The sequence below is a fragment of the Semicossyphus pulcher genome, unplaced genomic scaffold, assembly GCF_022749685.1.
Source record: "Semicossyphus pulcher isolate SPU_LCO1_2020_fin unplaced genomic scaffold, fSemPul1.0.p SCAF_11, whole genome shotgun sequence".
Lineage (NCBI taxonomy): Eukaryota > Metazoa > Chordata > Actinopteri > Labriformes > Labridae > Semicossyphus > Semicossyphus pulcher.
In genome coordinates this window covers 19,535,971-19,553,268 of record NW_027211615.1, presented here as the reverse complement: position 1 = coordinate 19,553,268, position 17,298 = coordinate 19,535,971, and the positions used below count along the sequence as shown (strand labels likewise).

At 41.8% G+C, this 17,298-nt stretch overlaps 1 protein-coding gene across 1 annotated transcript in view; it reads left to right on the top strand.

The window, feature by feature from the left end:
* The window catches only part of atad2b (ATPase family AAA domain containing 2B), a 68,614-nt gene that overhangs the window by 1,782 nt on the left and 49,534 nt on the right, over positions 1-17,298 (top strand). The window contains exons 2-19 of the mRNA XM_069656656.1: positions 1,086-1,252; positions 1,618-1,649; positions 1,759-1,906; positions 2,261-2,360; positions 2,441-2,570; positions 2,751-2,900; positions 3,055-3,130; positions 3,306-3,407; positions 3,617-3,728; positions 4,648-4,763; positions 4,975-5,149; positions 5,405-5,493; positions 7,150-7,309; positions 9,084-9,174; positions 10,092-10,403; positions 11,029-11,179; positions 13,108-13,294; positions 13,400-13,585. Coding sequence (XP_069512757.1) covers positions 1,086-1,252; positions 1,618-1,649; positions 1,759-1,906; positions 2,261-2,360; positions 2,441-2,570; positions 2,751-2,900; positions 3,055-3,130; positions 3,306-3,407; positions 3,617-3,728; positions 4,648-4,763; positions 4,975-5,149; positions 5,405-5,493; positions 7,150-7,309; positions 9,084-9,174; positions 10,092-10,403; positions 11,029-11,179; positions 13,108-13,294; positions 13,400-13,585 — 2,484 coding nt within the window. The remainder of the gene's footprint in view (positions 1-1,085; positions 1,253-1,617; positions 1,650-1,758; positions 1,907-2,260; positions 2,361-2,440; positions 2,571-2,750; positions 2,901-3,054; positions 3,131-3,305; positions 3,408-3,616; positions 3,729-4,647; positions 4,764-4,974; positions 5,150-5,404; positions 5,494-7,149; positions 7,310-9,083; positions 9,175-10,091; positions 10,404-11,028; positions 11,180-13,107; positions 13,295-13,399; positions 13,586-17,298) is intronic.

The window sequence follows — 17,298 nt, the reverse complement described above, 5'->3', positions numbered from 1 at the left end:
GTGGCTCCCTACTGTTGTTTATACTCTGATCGACTGACCTACAAGTGGTCTGACAGCCTTTTCTCTCAGAATGTAGACTGTGAGATTATGCAAGGCAAGAAGTTTTTTGTTTTGGTATTAGTTGCGAATATTATAGCACTTTACAGAGATGAACATTATCAGTCAACGTTGGTATAACACATTTTTTGTCCTTTTCGACATTCTTGGGTTAAAATGGGCTGTTTGGAAAGGGTTCATACTTGTATACTCATAAAAGGCTTGAATTTGAATGATTTCTGGCTCATGTCCTGTCCTGTGGTTTGCAAGCCAGGCTAACTGATGACAGATGACTCTGTGGTCTATGATTGGATATACTTAGGGGGATAAACTTTTAAGTTTCACAATGTAATTTTCAAGAATTCACATTGTTTTTGGCACCAACTCCCAATCATGTGTGTACAGCTTGTCAGGAACTTGTTGCTGAAACTCACTGCCGTTTTGTGACAATGTTTTGAAAATGAGATAAATGACAAAGGATGTCAAGGTGCATCTGTTAGGCTACAACTGTGCATTTGCTCATTGTTAGTACATCATGCACTTTTCAGTTCGTCTGCATCTAGCTATCTCTCCAGCCAGTCAGACAAGCCCCTCTGCAGGCATTGCAGACAGTTGCCTATGACAACAGTGAGATACACTCATATCAGCAGGGAAGTGAAGCTGTGAAGGGCGTTAGCATCAAGGGCATATGTCTGCTTGGTGCTCTGTTGTGATTCTGAGAATACATTGAGGAGTTGGGCACAAGGTGTCTTGTCTCATCACAGTACCCTATTCTGGGTTTGCCCTGTGGGGCTCTTTCTGTCTTCTGTCCTTGATGTGTTTTATGTTGTCATGGACTGAGTAGTTTGAGTAGTTTGGTCTTGCATGCTTGGTATTGCTTAATATTCTTGTGTTATACAATGATTGACGGGGTGAATTTTTATGCAAATATTTGTCTGAGGCTGTCACAGTTTGAGCATCCACTCTCTTTGTGTTCTTTTCTTGTTCTGATTTGTCATTTCTCAACATCTTCATCCCTAAAATTGTGGTAATGTTTGTTTGTTGAACAGAAGGAGCACAGTAGTGATGTGAGTAGCCCCAGCAGCCCGCGGTTGGCTCCCCCTTCTAAGCGGACGCGCCGCCAGACTGCCTCTGAGCCTAGCTCCAGTGACACATCCCCGTCCCCTCAGACTAAGGGCCAGAGGGTCAGCTGGGACATTCCCACCTACCGCACCAGGTAACCCCTTAGCCTTTTTTTTTTACTCATCATGAGGATCTCTAAATAATACTGTTCTTAGTAATGTTCAACACAATAATTAACTAATGCACATTTTTTTTGGCAGAAGTTTAAAGGTTTGTTAAGTCAAAATAAGATTAAAAACATCAGATTATTGTTGTGTTGTCTGTGCAGTGACAAAGTTTTAAAAAGGCCAGAGTTTGTCTATTTGCTGTCAAGTCAGATCTCATTCTTCTCCAGGCATGTATGCTCATCAGATAGACCGCAAAAAGACACATTTTAAAGTGAGCTCTCAAACAGTATTTTGTGTGATTAATCTCCTGTGCAGATCTCCTTACATATTTTCATCTTTGTCTTGTTTCTAGGTTGTCGTCTCGTATAATGCAAAATGGGCACGGTAATGCAATTCTTTTAAATTTCATTTTATTACGCAAACCACACATTGAATATATGCATTGGGGTGGAATACACTTAAAGGATTTATCAAGTTTTTGTTCATGCTACAGCCCATATGAGTCATCGGAATGAGGATGGCGGAGGGGGAGATCACTCTCACATGAACGGCCATGTGGAGCTGAAGAGGAGCTGCCAGGTGAAGAAGAGCCAGTTTCAACACCTCAATCAGAGCCTGCTGTTTGACCAGCTGGTCAACAGGTAGCTAGCTCTCGCCCTACTGACACCTTTCTTTGCTATATTGCATTTAACATAATAGAACAGAGTTGTTCAGATCATACTTTTATCATCTTGGAACTCTTGGAATTGGACTCCTCAAATATCCCCTCTCCCCACAGTTTTTGTACAAAGCAGCAGTGTTATGTGTCCTGCACTCCTATTCACTTCACGTGGATGCATACATCTTCAATTAGAGATAAAAGTTAGCACTGTAGCACCACAGTACTTATTTTTTTAATTACTGAAGCAACTGTTGCTGCAACTGCAAGAAAATGTTACAGTAAACACATTGTAGATAATATCCCTCTGTGAGACAAATTGTGTGTTTGCGTGCAGCACTGCTGAGGCCGTCCTTCAGGAGATGGACAACATCAGCAGCATCAGGCAGAACCGTGAAGTGGAGCGACTTCGTATGTGGACTGGAGACACTGAGGAGGTGAGTGTGGCTCAAAAAGTTTTTTTTTTTTTTGTTCTAATGTGAATTTAAGTGATAGTGTAAAAGCCCTGTCTTTCCAGGAAAACATGGACATGTATTCCCGGGTGAAGCGCAGGAAATCCATGCGCAGGAGTACTTTCAGCATGCCCACACATCACAAAGCCATGAGTAAAACTGAGCAGGAGGAGGAAGAAGAGGAAGGGACAGAAGGTCAGTTTTTCTAATCATGTTCTACTTGTATACTGGTGGAGAAAGAGAGACCATGAAAACTTTTTGACTAATTCATCCAATTCTAAAAATGTACAACAGATTCTTGGTGTACTTTTGGGAAACTACCGGGTTTGAAGTGTTCTTATCTGAAATTTTAAAACCACACCTGTGACTTTCTAGATTCTCACGGCGAGGAAGAGGAGGAGGATGCAGAGGATGATGATGAAGATGATGAAGGAGATGAAGTGGAAGAAGCAGGAGAGGAAAATGACAGGCCGTACAACCTGAGGCAGCGAAAGACGGTGCAGAGATATGAGGCACCACCTATAGGTAAATAGATATTCTGAGTCATTCCTTTTGTATGTAGTTTTTTTAAGCTGGGTTGGGGGTCTCTTTATTTAGTGATTTTTTTCCCAGTTCAGTCACATTTAATACTAGTTTTACAGGGTTGGTGTGTGAGAACAGTCTTTGTTTGCTTTCTCAGAGCCTGTGAACAGAAAGCAGAGCAACCCCTCACTGTTTGACACCCATAGATCCCCAGCAAGAAGAAGCCATATAAGGTTGGTAGAAATTGGTGAAAAATCACAGTTAAATCTGCTACTACTTACTTTTATGACTACTCAGCTCAAAGCTGTGGTTATAATAATACTTTTACACCTCCACCAGTCTCTGCTGATTAAAGAATGTGACTGTGTAATGACATGACACTGAATTTAGATTGTCACACTTCTCCAGAGTGAAGAAACACGCCATTCACAGCAGTGACACCACCTCGTCTTCTGATGAGGAGCGGTTTGAGCGGAGAAAAAGCAAGAGCATGACCCGAGCCAGAAACAGGTGATGGCGGCTGCTTTCTTTCTTCTACCTTTTTTTTAAAACTCTTTTAATCTTCCTGTTTTTAACGAACTCCTTTGTTGGAAACACGTCTCTTATCATAACATTATTTCAAGGGCTGTGGAAATAGCAGTTGTGTTAACCTTGTTTCTGACAGGAAGTATTGTTGGTTTTTGTATGTTATTACTGATGCCAATCCCATTTTTTCACAGATGTCTGCCAATGAATTTGACTGCAGAAGATCTTGCTAGTGGGGTAATGCGTGATCGGGTGAAAGTGGGTGCCAGCCTGGCTGATGTGGATCCCATGAACCTTGACACCTCTGTGAGTGGAAATGGCAGATAATTATCAAAAAGCTGTAAAACAGCAAAGCTTTAGTCTAAAAAACTTGGAAGTGTTTGAGCTTTATAACTTCTTGATTGGAAGTCTCACTGGGAAGCTACACCGACACTGTAGCGCCAGAGGAACATGCGCGGCACGTAAGCGTCATGGCAGCATCTGTTTTGCAATCTACACCGGCTGCGACTACAGCAAAGATGAGTCTCAAAGTTAGTTAATGGGAGCTAAGATTCCTGTCCATAAACAGCGGTGGTAGTGACACCACAAAGTGTGCAGTCTGCTGGAAACAGTGTAAGACAACTTTGGAACCGACTTAAAGACTTATTTCTTAATTGTGCATAAATTCTGTATTTATGTAGGATGTAGAAGTCAAATGAGAATGACTTAATAAGATTGGTAGATGTTGAGGAAATGTACATATTCATTGCTCTTTCAAATGAATCTTGCCTGCTCATCTAGCCTATCAGTAACTTCAATAGGGAAGTGGAGTCGGCCAAAATGAAGAGATCACATCGTTAAAATGGGTTCCTTGGTTGTGGGCATGTATTTACATAGCAGTCAACAGCTTTCTACACTTCACTGACTCGCAGCAGTGGGGAAAAAATAGACATGATGCGTAAAACGAACAGAGCAGCAGAAAATTACTTGCGTATTACGCCTGCCTCCCGCGCACCATATGTGGCTGGTGGAGATTGCAGCATTGAATAACATTGAGGTGGTTCTGTCCTGACACGCTTGTCAAAAATACGCTTTAAATACGTTGCCTGTGTAGATTCCCCGTTAGGGTTAGGGCTATGATTTTAAATACTTACTTGGTCAATTTAGTATACTTACAGAGAGACTTCCAGCTTATTATCTCCACTTTTCGGAGGTGTCTGATTGAAATTGTGTGCTTTCTCCCCAGGTGAGATTTGAAAGTGTAGGTGGCCTCAGTAACCACATTCAGTCGCTAAAGGAGATGGTTGTGTTCCCGCTGCTTTACCCAGAGATCTTTGAGAAGTTTAAGATTCAGCCTCCCAGGTAAGAAGAGCATGTCACAGTTTATTTGAAGAAATTCACTTGATTAAGAATCTGTTAGCATTTTCTAAATAGTTTGATATAAAAAAAAAGACTACATATAAAAATGACAGATACGCTGTCCACTTTCATGTTTCTTTTGGTGCATTGATACAAGAAAATACGGGATATACATCTTCATCCCCGTTTCTGTTTTCTCTCCCTTCCTCTTTAGGGGGTGTTTGTTCTACGGTCCTCCAGGCACAGGAAAGACCCTGGTAGCTCGGGCGCTTGCTAATGAGTGTAGCCACGGAGACAGGAAGGTTTCCTTCTTCATGAGGAAAGGTGCTGACTGCCTCAGCAAGTGGGTCGGTGAATCCGAACGCCAGCTACGCCTGCTCTTTGATCAGGTGAGAGACACGGGCAACTTTTGGACAAAATCCTGGTAACCATAGCTTCTGTCACTTGACTTTAATCGACTACACAGTGTAGAAAGAAAACTGCTAGTAGAATATTCTTTTCTGTAGTTGTGTTCAAGCTATTGTAACCTAATATTGTTGTATTGCTTAACCCTTTTTTGAGTAAATGTTAGTCTTGTTTTTAGATGAACCTAGCCAGCTTTAATATATTATTTCAATGAGTGTAATGTGTTTGCTTTTGTTCAGGCTTACCTGATGAGGCCATCCATTATTTTCTTTGATGAGATTGATGGTTTGGCTCCTGTTCGCTCCAGTAGGCAAGACCAGATACACAGGTGAGGATAATATAGTTGTATACTTAATATCAAAGATGCTTTGACTATTGTAGGTAAATTTATCTTTGAATCATGCTGCTACCTACAACATGACCAAGTATCAAGACTCATCAGTTGGGCAGTGCACAAGTCAAGTTAATTAGATTTTTTTTTTCCTCATTGGGCTTCAAGGAGCCATTCGCCCCTGGAAAGAGTCAGCCCCTGTCAGTCAAAGCTGGTGTTCTCTGTAATCGATAGAAGCAATAATATTTGAAATTGGCGCCATAGCTGTCAAAAATATTGTACAAACAGCTCGTGGTTTCGCCCATTTTACATTCCTACAACACCCAGTGTGCATTGCGCCCCTCTGAAAGGAACGGCCCAGCGAGAGACGCTGGAGTGAAATACTACTGTTTTCCAGTCAAGGACATTGATCGCTGCAGGCAATGGCTCAGAGTGGTACCGAATCTGAAATACAACGAGAATATACCGACGGATCGTCTAAAAATTCTTTGCCTCTGCAGTCTACCTTTCAAACCTGACGACTTTGAACGAGACATGACATCGGAGGCGGGCGTCTTAGATTGAGGAAGTGTAGTTTAGCAAGCTCCCTGGCCTCTGCGAGATGATGTCTTTTACGTAGTCTGGCCCATTGGAGAAGCGGATAGCGTCCTCCAAAGGCACAGAGCCAAATTGCAAATTTTTTTCTACCATAATGGCATATGCTCCCCATAATAGCATGATAGGACTGAGGTTGAAAATCAGCGAACTGGCCCTCTAACAACATTACATTTACCAGGGTCCTTTAGCCCTTCATTCCTTCAAAACTCCCCCAAACCCCTCTTTGACAAAGAAAATAAAGGAAGATAGCTACATACAGCAACAGAGGAGGGGTCCCTCTCCCAGGATGGACAGACATGCAATAGATGCAGTGTGTACAGTGTAGAACAGCAGTGAATCACAGTGTATACAAATTAGGAATCAAGTTTTGTGAGATGGATTTGTTTGCGTCACATCAGGGACACTTCGGTTCATATTTTTCCTTTATTGGACATTGAGCAGCCATAGCAATAGAGGCTGAAAATCATAACACTTTCAATTCTGATTTAGACCATTTCAACATGAACTGAAGGTGAGGAAATATCCTATTATGCAAACACAGCTTGAGCCTTGTGTGAATGGCTGCCATCTAGATAATGGAATCTTTTGTAACTGTGAAATGTAAGATTACAATTTAAGACCAAAGTTTATTCAAAACATGTGCGTATGCTTTAAAGACGCTCTCCCCTTTCTGCCCTGCTGAGTAAATACTTACACGAAGCTCCAGTTAACGGGGGAAATAACATAGTTTATCTTTGCCCCACACTGTTTTGTGCATAATGCATGAGACCAGCAGGTCTTTGTTCTATTTGCAGAAATGTAGCCTTGTTTTTTTTGTCATGACTGAATTATAAGTTCTGTCATATTGATTGAATCTCAGTGAAGTGTATGGGCTTTAAATGTTTGCCAATGTAGTTTTCTTTCAGTCATACAGTAAATCTTTGCAACAACATTTACTTCTGTTCATAAAGCTATCTTGCAATAAAGTGAGGCAGTGTTTGAATGTGGTGTATTCTGTGTTGCAAGGTAGGATACAATATTAACTGACATGTATCACATCCTCTTCCCTCTTTCCAGTTCCATTGTGTCTACTCTGTTGGCCTTGATGGACGGCTTGGATAGTCGTGGGGAGATAGTGGTCATTGGTGCTACAAACAGACTTGACTCTATTGACCCGGCACTCAGGAGGCCCGGACGCTTTGACCGGGAGTTTCTGTTTAACCTGCCAGACAAGAAGGTGAGACAGAGAGAAACATCAATACTGTGCACATTGGAGTGTTCAAGTGTTCATGAGCATATAACTCGTAGAACTATGGTTTACTTAAGATGTTTTTGCACCAAAGAATCAGTGCCAACAGTGAAATAACAGAATGCAGTATTCTGTTAAAGGACCACTTGTACCGGATATACAATGCTGTGCCCTCATGCACACCCAGCTGGAGACACAACACAATACAGAAGTAATTTGTGTTCTACTCACAAGAGTCCTGCCAAGAAATTAGTTCTTGCAGCCCTCTGGCTATTGAGTCTAATCAGGGTTTTTTCCCCGCTGCTGGATGTTTTGATCCAGCAAGCGAGTAGTAAAGCAGATGCTCATTAGATTTCGAGAAAATCAAAGATCTATTTTGGTTATGAAGATATGATTGCTTTTGGGGGGACGTTTTAATTACTGGTACACAGCCAACGTTACATGTGTTAAATAAACAGCTCGTTGCAGTTGAGATATCTATCCACTGAACCCGTCAAATGGGTCGCTTTGCATAGATTCTACACACAGTAAGCTCATTCGTAATCAAAATCTAATATGCAGGCCATTGCCAGTTATAGGAGCAATTGGCCCATGGAAAAACCCGCTGTCAGACAAACCTGGTGTTCTCTGTAATCGATAGAAGCAATAATATTTGAAAGTGGCGCCATAGCTGTGGAGAAAGTTGTACAAACAGCTCATGGTTTCGCCCATTCTACATTCCTACAACACCCAGCGTACATTGCGCCCCTTCCTCTGAAAGGAACGGCCCAGCGAGAGACGTTGGAGTGAAATACGACCGTTTTCCAGTCAAGGACATTGATCGCTGCAGGCAACGGCTCAGAGCGGTGCTGAATTGGAAATACGACGAGAATATACCGATGGATCGTCTATAAAATCTTCATGTCTACAGTCTACATTTCAAACCTGACGATTGTTAGCGAGACATGACATCGGAGGCGGGCGTCCTAGATTGAGGAAGTGTACTCTAGAGAGCTCCCTGGCCTCCACCAGATGACGTGTTTTACATAGTCTTGCAGAGCGTCCTCCAAAGGCACAACGCAAAATTGCATTTCTTTTCTGCTATAATGGCATTAGCACAGTAAGCTCATTTGTAATCAAATTCTAATATGCAGGCTATTGCCAGTAAAGTTCACCAGTACTAAGCTCTGTCTGATATAAAACAGTTCCCCAGTGCCAAGAACTCTCTCCACACATTTGTGTTCAGCTCCCTCCTTGTTTCCTCCCACTGCGAGAAGCCTGTGTGAAATGTGGCTCACATGTCTTTTGGAATAGGAAGGTAGATGGGTGATGAAAGATGATGAAAGCTGTTGCACTTGATTCACAACAAATACGACTCTTGTTCTTAATGTCTGCTCATCAAAGCAGAGTCCTGTGGAGACGATGCAATACATCTGAAAGGGTAACTGTGCAGGAGTATTAAAAAGTCCCTGAGTTGAGCTTTCTCACGCTGTAGTCAGTTCTAGATAAAGTAAAGCTGACAAAGACATGGTTCTGGTACTTTTTATTTTTCTGATGTCATTTCCTTGTTATCATTGTCATGCTTAGTTTGGGTCTTTTATCCTGTCTGATGCAACATACTAACTGACACTTTACATTGTTTGCTCACATTTCGCTGTGGCAGTTGAACCTGTTTAACATCTTATTAGTCCACACTGGACTTGTGCTCCCTCATTATTGACCCTGCTTTTCTTGTTTTTCTTTGTGGCTCTTTTCCTTTGTCCACCCTAAATCTTCTGTTCAGGCCAGAAAGCACATCATGGAGATTCACACACGGGACTGGATTCCCAAATTAGCTGAGCCATTTGTAGAGGAACTGGCAGAAAAATGTGTTGGTAAGCGTGACTCCTGTGTATAAAACAGTTTTTTTTTTACTTTGTGTTTTAAGTGTGAGACAAAAAAATGACCTATAATTAAGGATATTTGCAAAAAAAGAAAAAGGGAAATAAAGGAGAGACAACTTTCCCAACAAAAAATGAAAATCTGTACAGAAATGAAACAACCACACGCCCAACAATTAAAAATACAACAAAATATAAAGAAAAAACTTTGCCTACAAGTTACATGCCTTTTATACACCATCAAAGCCTGTGCATCAACCATATCCACCCAAAGCTCTTCCTCTCCTGTTCTGCTGTGAAACCATTAGGTAAATGTGAATTCTAATAAATAAAAAATCTAGGGTACAATAACTAATCCAAATAATTTTCGAAACATATACCGTACAATCTGGAATATAAGTCGCACCAAAATATAAGACGCAGCCAACCATCTGTTTTACCATGTCGAGTTTGCAATCCTGCTAACCACAGGTGCGGTAGTTGAGCTCAGCCTACGGTTACTTTGGTTGTTGTGAGGGTAGCGGCTGCACTGGTGAGCATGACAGTGCATGTCCGTGAAGAAGCTTTAGCTAGATTATAGCGCCATCGCCTGGGCAAATTACTGTAACACAATCACATACTGCTTTTTATACTGGTGTATTGGACACCGCTCAGTTTTTAGATGAAAAAAAAATTATCAAAAGTGCATCTTATACACCAAATTTTACGGTAACTGGAATGAAAGAATTGAATGGTATAAATAGATTTTATACATAATGATAAACACAATCTTTGCTTTATAGTTGTATTCTTTATAGCTCAAATATCGCTGGGTGATTTTATTCTCTTTGCCATTTTAAACTACTTTCATAAAGCAATCATTTAGGCAATCAAATGATAAACTAAACTTTGTGAATGTGGCTTTCTACCAGGCTACTGCGGTGCTGACATCAAAGCACTTTGCACAGAGGCAGCCTTGGTGGCGTTGCGCCGCCGCTACCCCCAGATCTACGGCAGCAGTGTCAAACTGAAGCTGGATATCACCTCCATCGTCCTGGGGCCTGGCGACTTCAGCAAGGCAATGAGGACAATTGTCCCAGCCTCCCAAAGGGCCCTGGCTCCCCCAGGCCGAGCCCTGTCCCCCACCCTCAGGCCCCTGTTGGCCAGCTCTTTCTCCTTGGTGCTGAAAGCTCTGCTCCGAGTCTTCCCCCATGCTCAGTGTACTGACAGGGACAACACACACGGTAGGACTCTGGGACCATGGTTTCAGTTGTATCATTTGGTTTCACTTTCCTTCTGTTGTTTTCCCTTTTTCCATTCTCTTCTCCCTCTCATTTGTTAGTTTTCCCTGTTGGCACTTGGTAGTATCTGATTGTTTCTCTTTCCCTCACCTTATTATCAAAGTGCTTTGTATCACCCTCAAACAGTCAACAACATCCCCCCTGAGAATGCAGAGGCGATAGCAAAGAGATTGAATAACAAGTCATCTTGCATGCACTTCAATAACTCAACTCCCACTGCAGTCAACAAATGAGTGTTTACAGCAGATTAGCCACAATGCAGCACTTGACCAGTGGGAGATTGCTAACAGCAGTTGTACTTCTTCATCCAGTAATGACACAAGTTCCCAGGGTGCTGTATCGCTTTAAATGCCCATTACATCTCGCCTAATAAGCCAGCTATCTGTTTTTTATTCACACCTTTTTTGCCAAATAAATGCATTAATGTCAGTGGTAGGGCTGCTTTGAGAATTAAACTTTGTGGGAATAAACTTTTAATTGGATTCGCCACCATGATGCTCAGTAACTCCAGGAATAATGAGTTGCTTCTTATCCAGGGCTGTATTAAAAGTTTTTCTCTCTGTGCTAGGCGGTGACAATCAACTGCTTGAAGAGGACTTGTACAGCGACGATGACAATGAGGAAGGCTCTACTTCCATCTATGAAGTCCAGCCTGCCGCATCCCCAAAGAGTCAGCTCTCCTCTTCTGCAACGCACAGACCCTTCCTCCATTTCTCCTCGTGAGTCCATAGAAATGTTTGTGTGTAAGGAAGGAAGTTCTTCAAGTGCACAGACGCTGGTGTCTAAAAACAAACATGAGACAATAAATCGTTTTTCGTTCTATATGGTTATATAACAGTGACCATAAATACATATAGATCCGATTGGGTCCAGGCTATTTTTATTTTAACATCAACTCGCCAACAAGCCGAGCCCACACAGAACATACTAAGCATATTTGCATTTTCAAATATAGCGGTAATGCTTAATGCTGAGAAAATCACGATGCCACCTTTGCTCTTTTCACAATGCCGTCTAATTAGGGACTAATATAGATCAAGTGTTCCTTGGGAAGTTGGAAGTTGTCTTCTCTGCAGAACTAAACCTCCTAATTAAGATATAACACATTATTTTCTATATAAGTCATTAAGGAGTTGGACTGTATAATAAGAGTAATGTGCGACAAATTGTGGCTCCACCGGGAGCACATGTAGCGAGTTCTTCGCTGTTGAGACAAATGTGCTGCATTAGAGGAGAGGCTGAAAATGAAAAGATTCCAAAAATGGAGTTTACTGAAGGCAGTGGGAACTTGTCTTTTCATTTACAGGAACAATTTATTGATTAACCTATTAAGCAGTTATTAGCTTCTAGTTTTCAAGTCTTACAAAATATGATTGGAAGGTTAAAATGTGGTACTTAAAGGAGCAATCCACCCCTGGAAAAAGCTACTGTCAGTCAAAGCTGGTGTTCTCTGTAATCAATAGAAGCAATAATATTTGAAATTGGCGCCATAGCTGTGGAGAAAGTTGTACACACAGCTCGTGGTTTCGGCCATTCTACATTCTTACAACACCCAGCATGCATTGTGTCCCTCCCTCTGAAAGGAACGGCCCGGCAAGAGACGCTGGAGTGAAATACTACCCTTTCACTGCAGGCAACGGCTCAGAGCGGTACAGAATCTGAAATACTTCGAGAATATACCGGTGGATCGTCTATAAAATCTTCAGGTCTTCAGTCTACATTTCAAACCTGATGATTTTGAATGAGACATGAGGCGGGCGTCCTAGATTGAGGAAGTGTAGTCTAGCGAGCTCCCTGGCCTCCGCCAGATGACACGTTTTATGTAGTCTAGCGGAGGTTTTCTTGGGCCCATTGGAGAAGCGGATAGCGTCCTCCAAAGGCACAGAGCCAAATTATTTTTCTACCATAATGGCATTAGCTCCCCATAATAGCATGATAGGACTGAGGTTGTAAAACGGTGAACTGGCCCTTTAAACAGTGACTGAAATAGAAAAGAGAAACCTCACATCAAATGTATAGATTTATAGTATACAATTTAATGCCAATCAGCTCAGAGTGCTTTCAAAGCCATGGTTAACTTGTCTGATTAAAAAATCTTGTTATCAAACACCTGCACCACAATGAAAGCTCACAGAAATCTCCAAGAGTCCTGCAGGTAGAGTTACACTTCAGGTGTGAAATGTGTAAAATGAAGGTAAAGAATCATACTTGCATATTGTAGGCATCTTACCCTGTGTATGTCTAGTGACTTGTACAAAAAAGAAAAGCTTGTGAGACTTGTGTTTTGCTGTCAAACTTTGAAGTTTTGGTCGCCACTCATTTGCTAAAAGTTAATTGTTCATTGTTCAGGATTGGCAACATTAGTATTTACTGTGTTATGATAGCTCTCATTAGTTTGGCTGGCAAAGATGCTCAGTTATGTCCTTAAATTGTGTCAAACTTACAAAAAAACATATCTAGTTTTGCTGTTATTATCATATCAAACCTGCATTTATTTCGAAGCATTTAAGCATCAACATAAGCTTACTGAAGCAAGTAAACTGAACTGAACTGACACAATAGGGCTTCTACTGTTTTAATGACAGTAAAAATGCTGCTCAGTGATCATAATGTGACACGCTAACTATGGACTCTCTTCTGCCTCTAGCTCTGCCCTCCAACAGCCCACAGCATACCGGCCTCGTCTGCTGCTGGCCGGGGCCTCAGGCTCAGGACAGAGCTCCCACTTGGCCCCTGCCTTGCTGCACCACCTGGATAAGCTGCCAGTGCACCGCCTGGATTTGCCCACTCTTTACTCCGTTAGTGCTAAGACGCCAGAGGAGTCCTGTGCTCAGGTAACACACTGATGCAGAAGTAAAACATTCATTAAAATGTTGAGACTATAAGCAACTTCAGTGGCTTTAAGATTTAATGACTTGCACCTCTCTATGTGGTTGTAGGTTTTCCGTGAGGCCCGCCGCAGCGTGCCCAGTGTGGTGTTTATGCCGCACGTCTCAGAGTGGTGGGAGACAGTGAGTGACACTGTGAAGAGCACCTTCCTCACCTTGCTGCAGGATGTGCCCTCCTTCAGCCCTGTCCTTATCCTTGCCACAGCTGAGACTCACTACTCACAGCTGTCAGATGAGGTAGGAGCACTGTGCACACACCTGAGCTGACATTTTCAGGTTTAGCTGGAGGCCTGCTCCATGTTTATCTGTGAATACATATTGCTGTTGTTTCCATTATGTGGGATATGAGAGTATTAACCTTGTGCCTCTTTTGGTATTGAAGCCTTGAAAGCTTGATTCAAAGGGTTTCTTTCTTTCTCGTACTCTGAAGCGCAAGTGCGGACACACGCAGGGTGTCACAGCCAAGGTCATCTGCTCCCACTGAGTTTTTATCTTCTTTGGTTCCATCTCCCTTTTCTTGTCATTTATCCCACTGCCCACTGTTCTCCCTGGGCGTCCCCAACCCTGCTCCTTCATCCTTCCTCTTCCTCTTTTCCCTTTTTTAAAAGCCAAAGCAAAGTCAGACCACCTACTGTGGGTTAGGCAGTAAGGGAAGGATCGCGTTAGAGTGAGGCGAAAAGGAGAAAAATTGGAGGGGTAATAAAAGAAATTGAGAAAAATAAGGATGAGTGTCCTCTCTAGTCAGGCAACAGAAGGGCTTTAATTAGGTCCAGGGGTTGGCAGCCCCATGTCTTCACCCCAGGACACACACCACATCAATATGCCTGTGCAAATAGTGCAGTTTTTTCTGTCTTTGTGTGTGTGTGTGTGTGTGTGTGTGTGGCTGCTGTTTTGGCAAGGCCTTAGCGCTGGCCTTGCTCCAAGTAGAGAGAGGCTCTTGGGATGATTCTTTCTCTGTAGTGGACTCATTAGCACTGAGGCACCTGGGCGGTTGCACCCACTGAGCTCTTCTTTAACCTCTGTAGTGCTGCCACTTTGTTTTCTAACTTTATTTTTTAATCCTCTTTTTGCTCTTTGTTGCCACATCACTGTTCCTCTTCGCTATGTTATATAATTAAAACTGCCGTTTCCTGTGCCTCAAGGCTTTTTGCTTCACTTAACTCCATCCTGTTCATTCACATGCTGTGTTGATGGTTAATTATGAAAATGGCTTTAAGGTAGATTTCTCTTTATTACATATTAGGTTAGTGACCATGCAGGATTGGCAATTACTTTCTTTTTGTTTGTTTTTCTGTAAAATTACCTTTTCTTTGGTCATTGAACACAACGTCATGAAACCTGGAAAAACGCATGATGGGACTAATGGTGTGTTGAAGTCAACATGAAGCTATCAAGACTGTCCTCAGGCTATGCTGGCTTTCTCCTTCCTTTTGTGTTGCTCCACATTTGAGTGCATGGTGTTGCTATTTTGTGGTGGAATTGCATCATTGCACTTGTTAATCACTTCTTTTCTTAACTTTTTCTCATTTCCGTTGTAAAAAGAACCAGTTCTTAGCTAGATTTAAAACAGTCAGTATGCCACACTGAGCCTTTGTCTTGTTCCTAAACTTGCAATTGTAATGCCTGGTAAGCAGTTGACTGAAAGATTAACATTATTGCCAAGGCCTTGTGATGAACAATTGACCTGTTGTTGCTTAATTTTACTCTAAATAAAGCCAACAATTAGCCCTTGCAGGTCCCAAGTGTATGCAAGTTGGTTTGCATAACTATACTGAGATGGTCCTAACTAGGAAAGAAAAATAGGTCTTAAAATAGCTGCGGTATTTGCAGGAAATGTTCATATGGATTTAATTATAAGGCTACGTCAGCACAGAGGCTATAATGAGGACAGACATACAAACCTTACACAACTATAATAATGATAATAATAGTAATAATAACAACTTTATTTATATAGCACCTTTAAAAACAGATGTTTACAAAGGCGGGAACTCAGAGCAGATTACAGAATATGTCTAGAAAATTCAACAAAAGGCAAGAACATAATGCAAACACAAAAGGTAAACAAGAATAAATGCAAATACCAGTTAAAGAAATAAAAGTTATACAACTCGAAAGGCAGTAAAAGCCATAAAGCCGTAAATGAAAGATAAATAAAGGAATAAAAGCAATAAATAAACATAAACGATCATAAAAAGAAGATAAAAAGATGACAGGAACTACCACTGCTTATGATTTTCTGTATATTGCAACTACAAGTTCTATATGGAAGTCTGTGATAGGAATATCTAATAGTTGGTCCCACTGAAACAGTGTCCCAGCATGCTGACTATTTGCTGAATGAGCAGAATCTTGCTCGGGCTGTTTACACATTTAACAGTTCGCTCTCGTCTTATAATTGGACCATCTCGCAAGAATTGTTTGTTTTATCAACTGATATTGCTCATCGCTTCTCTCAAAAGAGGCCCGGTAGCTTCCTACAGCAAGCCTCGAGGTGATTTGGTTTTAATTTTTCGGCACGGACACGCTGCTGTCTATGGTGCTTAAAGTGATTTGGCAATCTCTGCGAGTGTTGTTTCACTCTCTGGCACAGACAACACAGTGACAGCTGCTGTCTCAGCTCCAAACCTCAGCAGGGAGCAGGCAGCATCCCTCCCTAGCCAAAGCTGACACTACATGCTGCGGTCTAACTACACAGCCACCCTCCCTTAACAGCCGTCGACTCTGCTTAGATTGAATTCCTTCTTGCAGGACGACTGTTGGAAATTGCTAGAATATGAGATTGTAGGGGTGAAGCCAATGCATATATGTATATTTTTCCGATTCAGATGTAAGGAAACTTTTGGAAAGAATTTACCACCTCACTGAGAGCACAGTGAACTGCTACTGGTATGAATAAGAGGCATGACACAAATTAAGCTTTTCTGTGTGACTTGAGAAAATGCAGCTGAACTGAACCATATAAATGCTGATTTTCCGTCACTTCTCTGGATTAAAGCTGCAGTAGCAGCAGCTTAGGCAAGTTGGTTCATACGTTCTCCCTAGCCAAATCCTCCAGCTCTCCTTTGGGCATCCCGAGGCATTCCCAGGCCAGATGGGATCCCTCCAGCATGCCGCACGGTCTCCTCCCAGTTGGATGTCCTGGAACACCACCACAGGGATGCAACTCTGAGTCATCTGAATCAGATACCCACACCACCTTAACTGACTCCTTTTTATGCAAAGGAACAGTTGTTTCAAACTGAGCGTCTTTTATCTGCTTATATCTGTGACATCATTATTTTGGTTGTAAAGCCATAACTGAGGGTTGGAACATAGATTGAATAGTGAGAGATTGCCTTCAGGCTCGGCTCCCTCTACGCCTGCTGTACTGTTTACTCTGCACCACTCTGCCTGCCAGTCTGAAAGTCAATCTCACCCTCAGTTGGTTCCATCTGGACTTAAGTGTTTACGTTATTGTCCACATGTCATTATGAGCATTTTTCATGTGGTTGCAGATCTTTTACAGCTCGTCTTTGTGTGATCTGTTCTACTTTTTGGAAGCGTTAAGGTGCTATCTTTGGACATTTGTTATTCAGGAAGATGTCTCAGCTATAGCTGTTTTACATGACTTACGTTAAGATTTATCTTATTTTATACCCTATCACTAGTGAGGACTTTTACTTCCAAAAATTGAGACAGAGATATAGTTATGGTGCAGACTCAGGCGGACATTTTTTCAGTTTGTTTGATTCTGTTTCTTCAGTTAATAATTGATCATGCTAGCAGAGAAAGTGTCCTGTTTTATTTGATGTTTTCTCTACTCGGTCAGAAATTTCACATTTTCTTCGTACATTTATCTCTCTTCTCTATACTCCCTCCTTCTTTTTATCCTTCTCTGTGCCAACATCCCTGCAGTCTCTATAATGATGGAAAATACAGAAAATCATTACATGCTATGTGCAACGTTC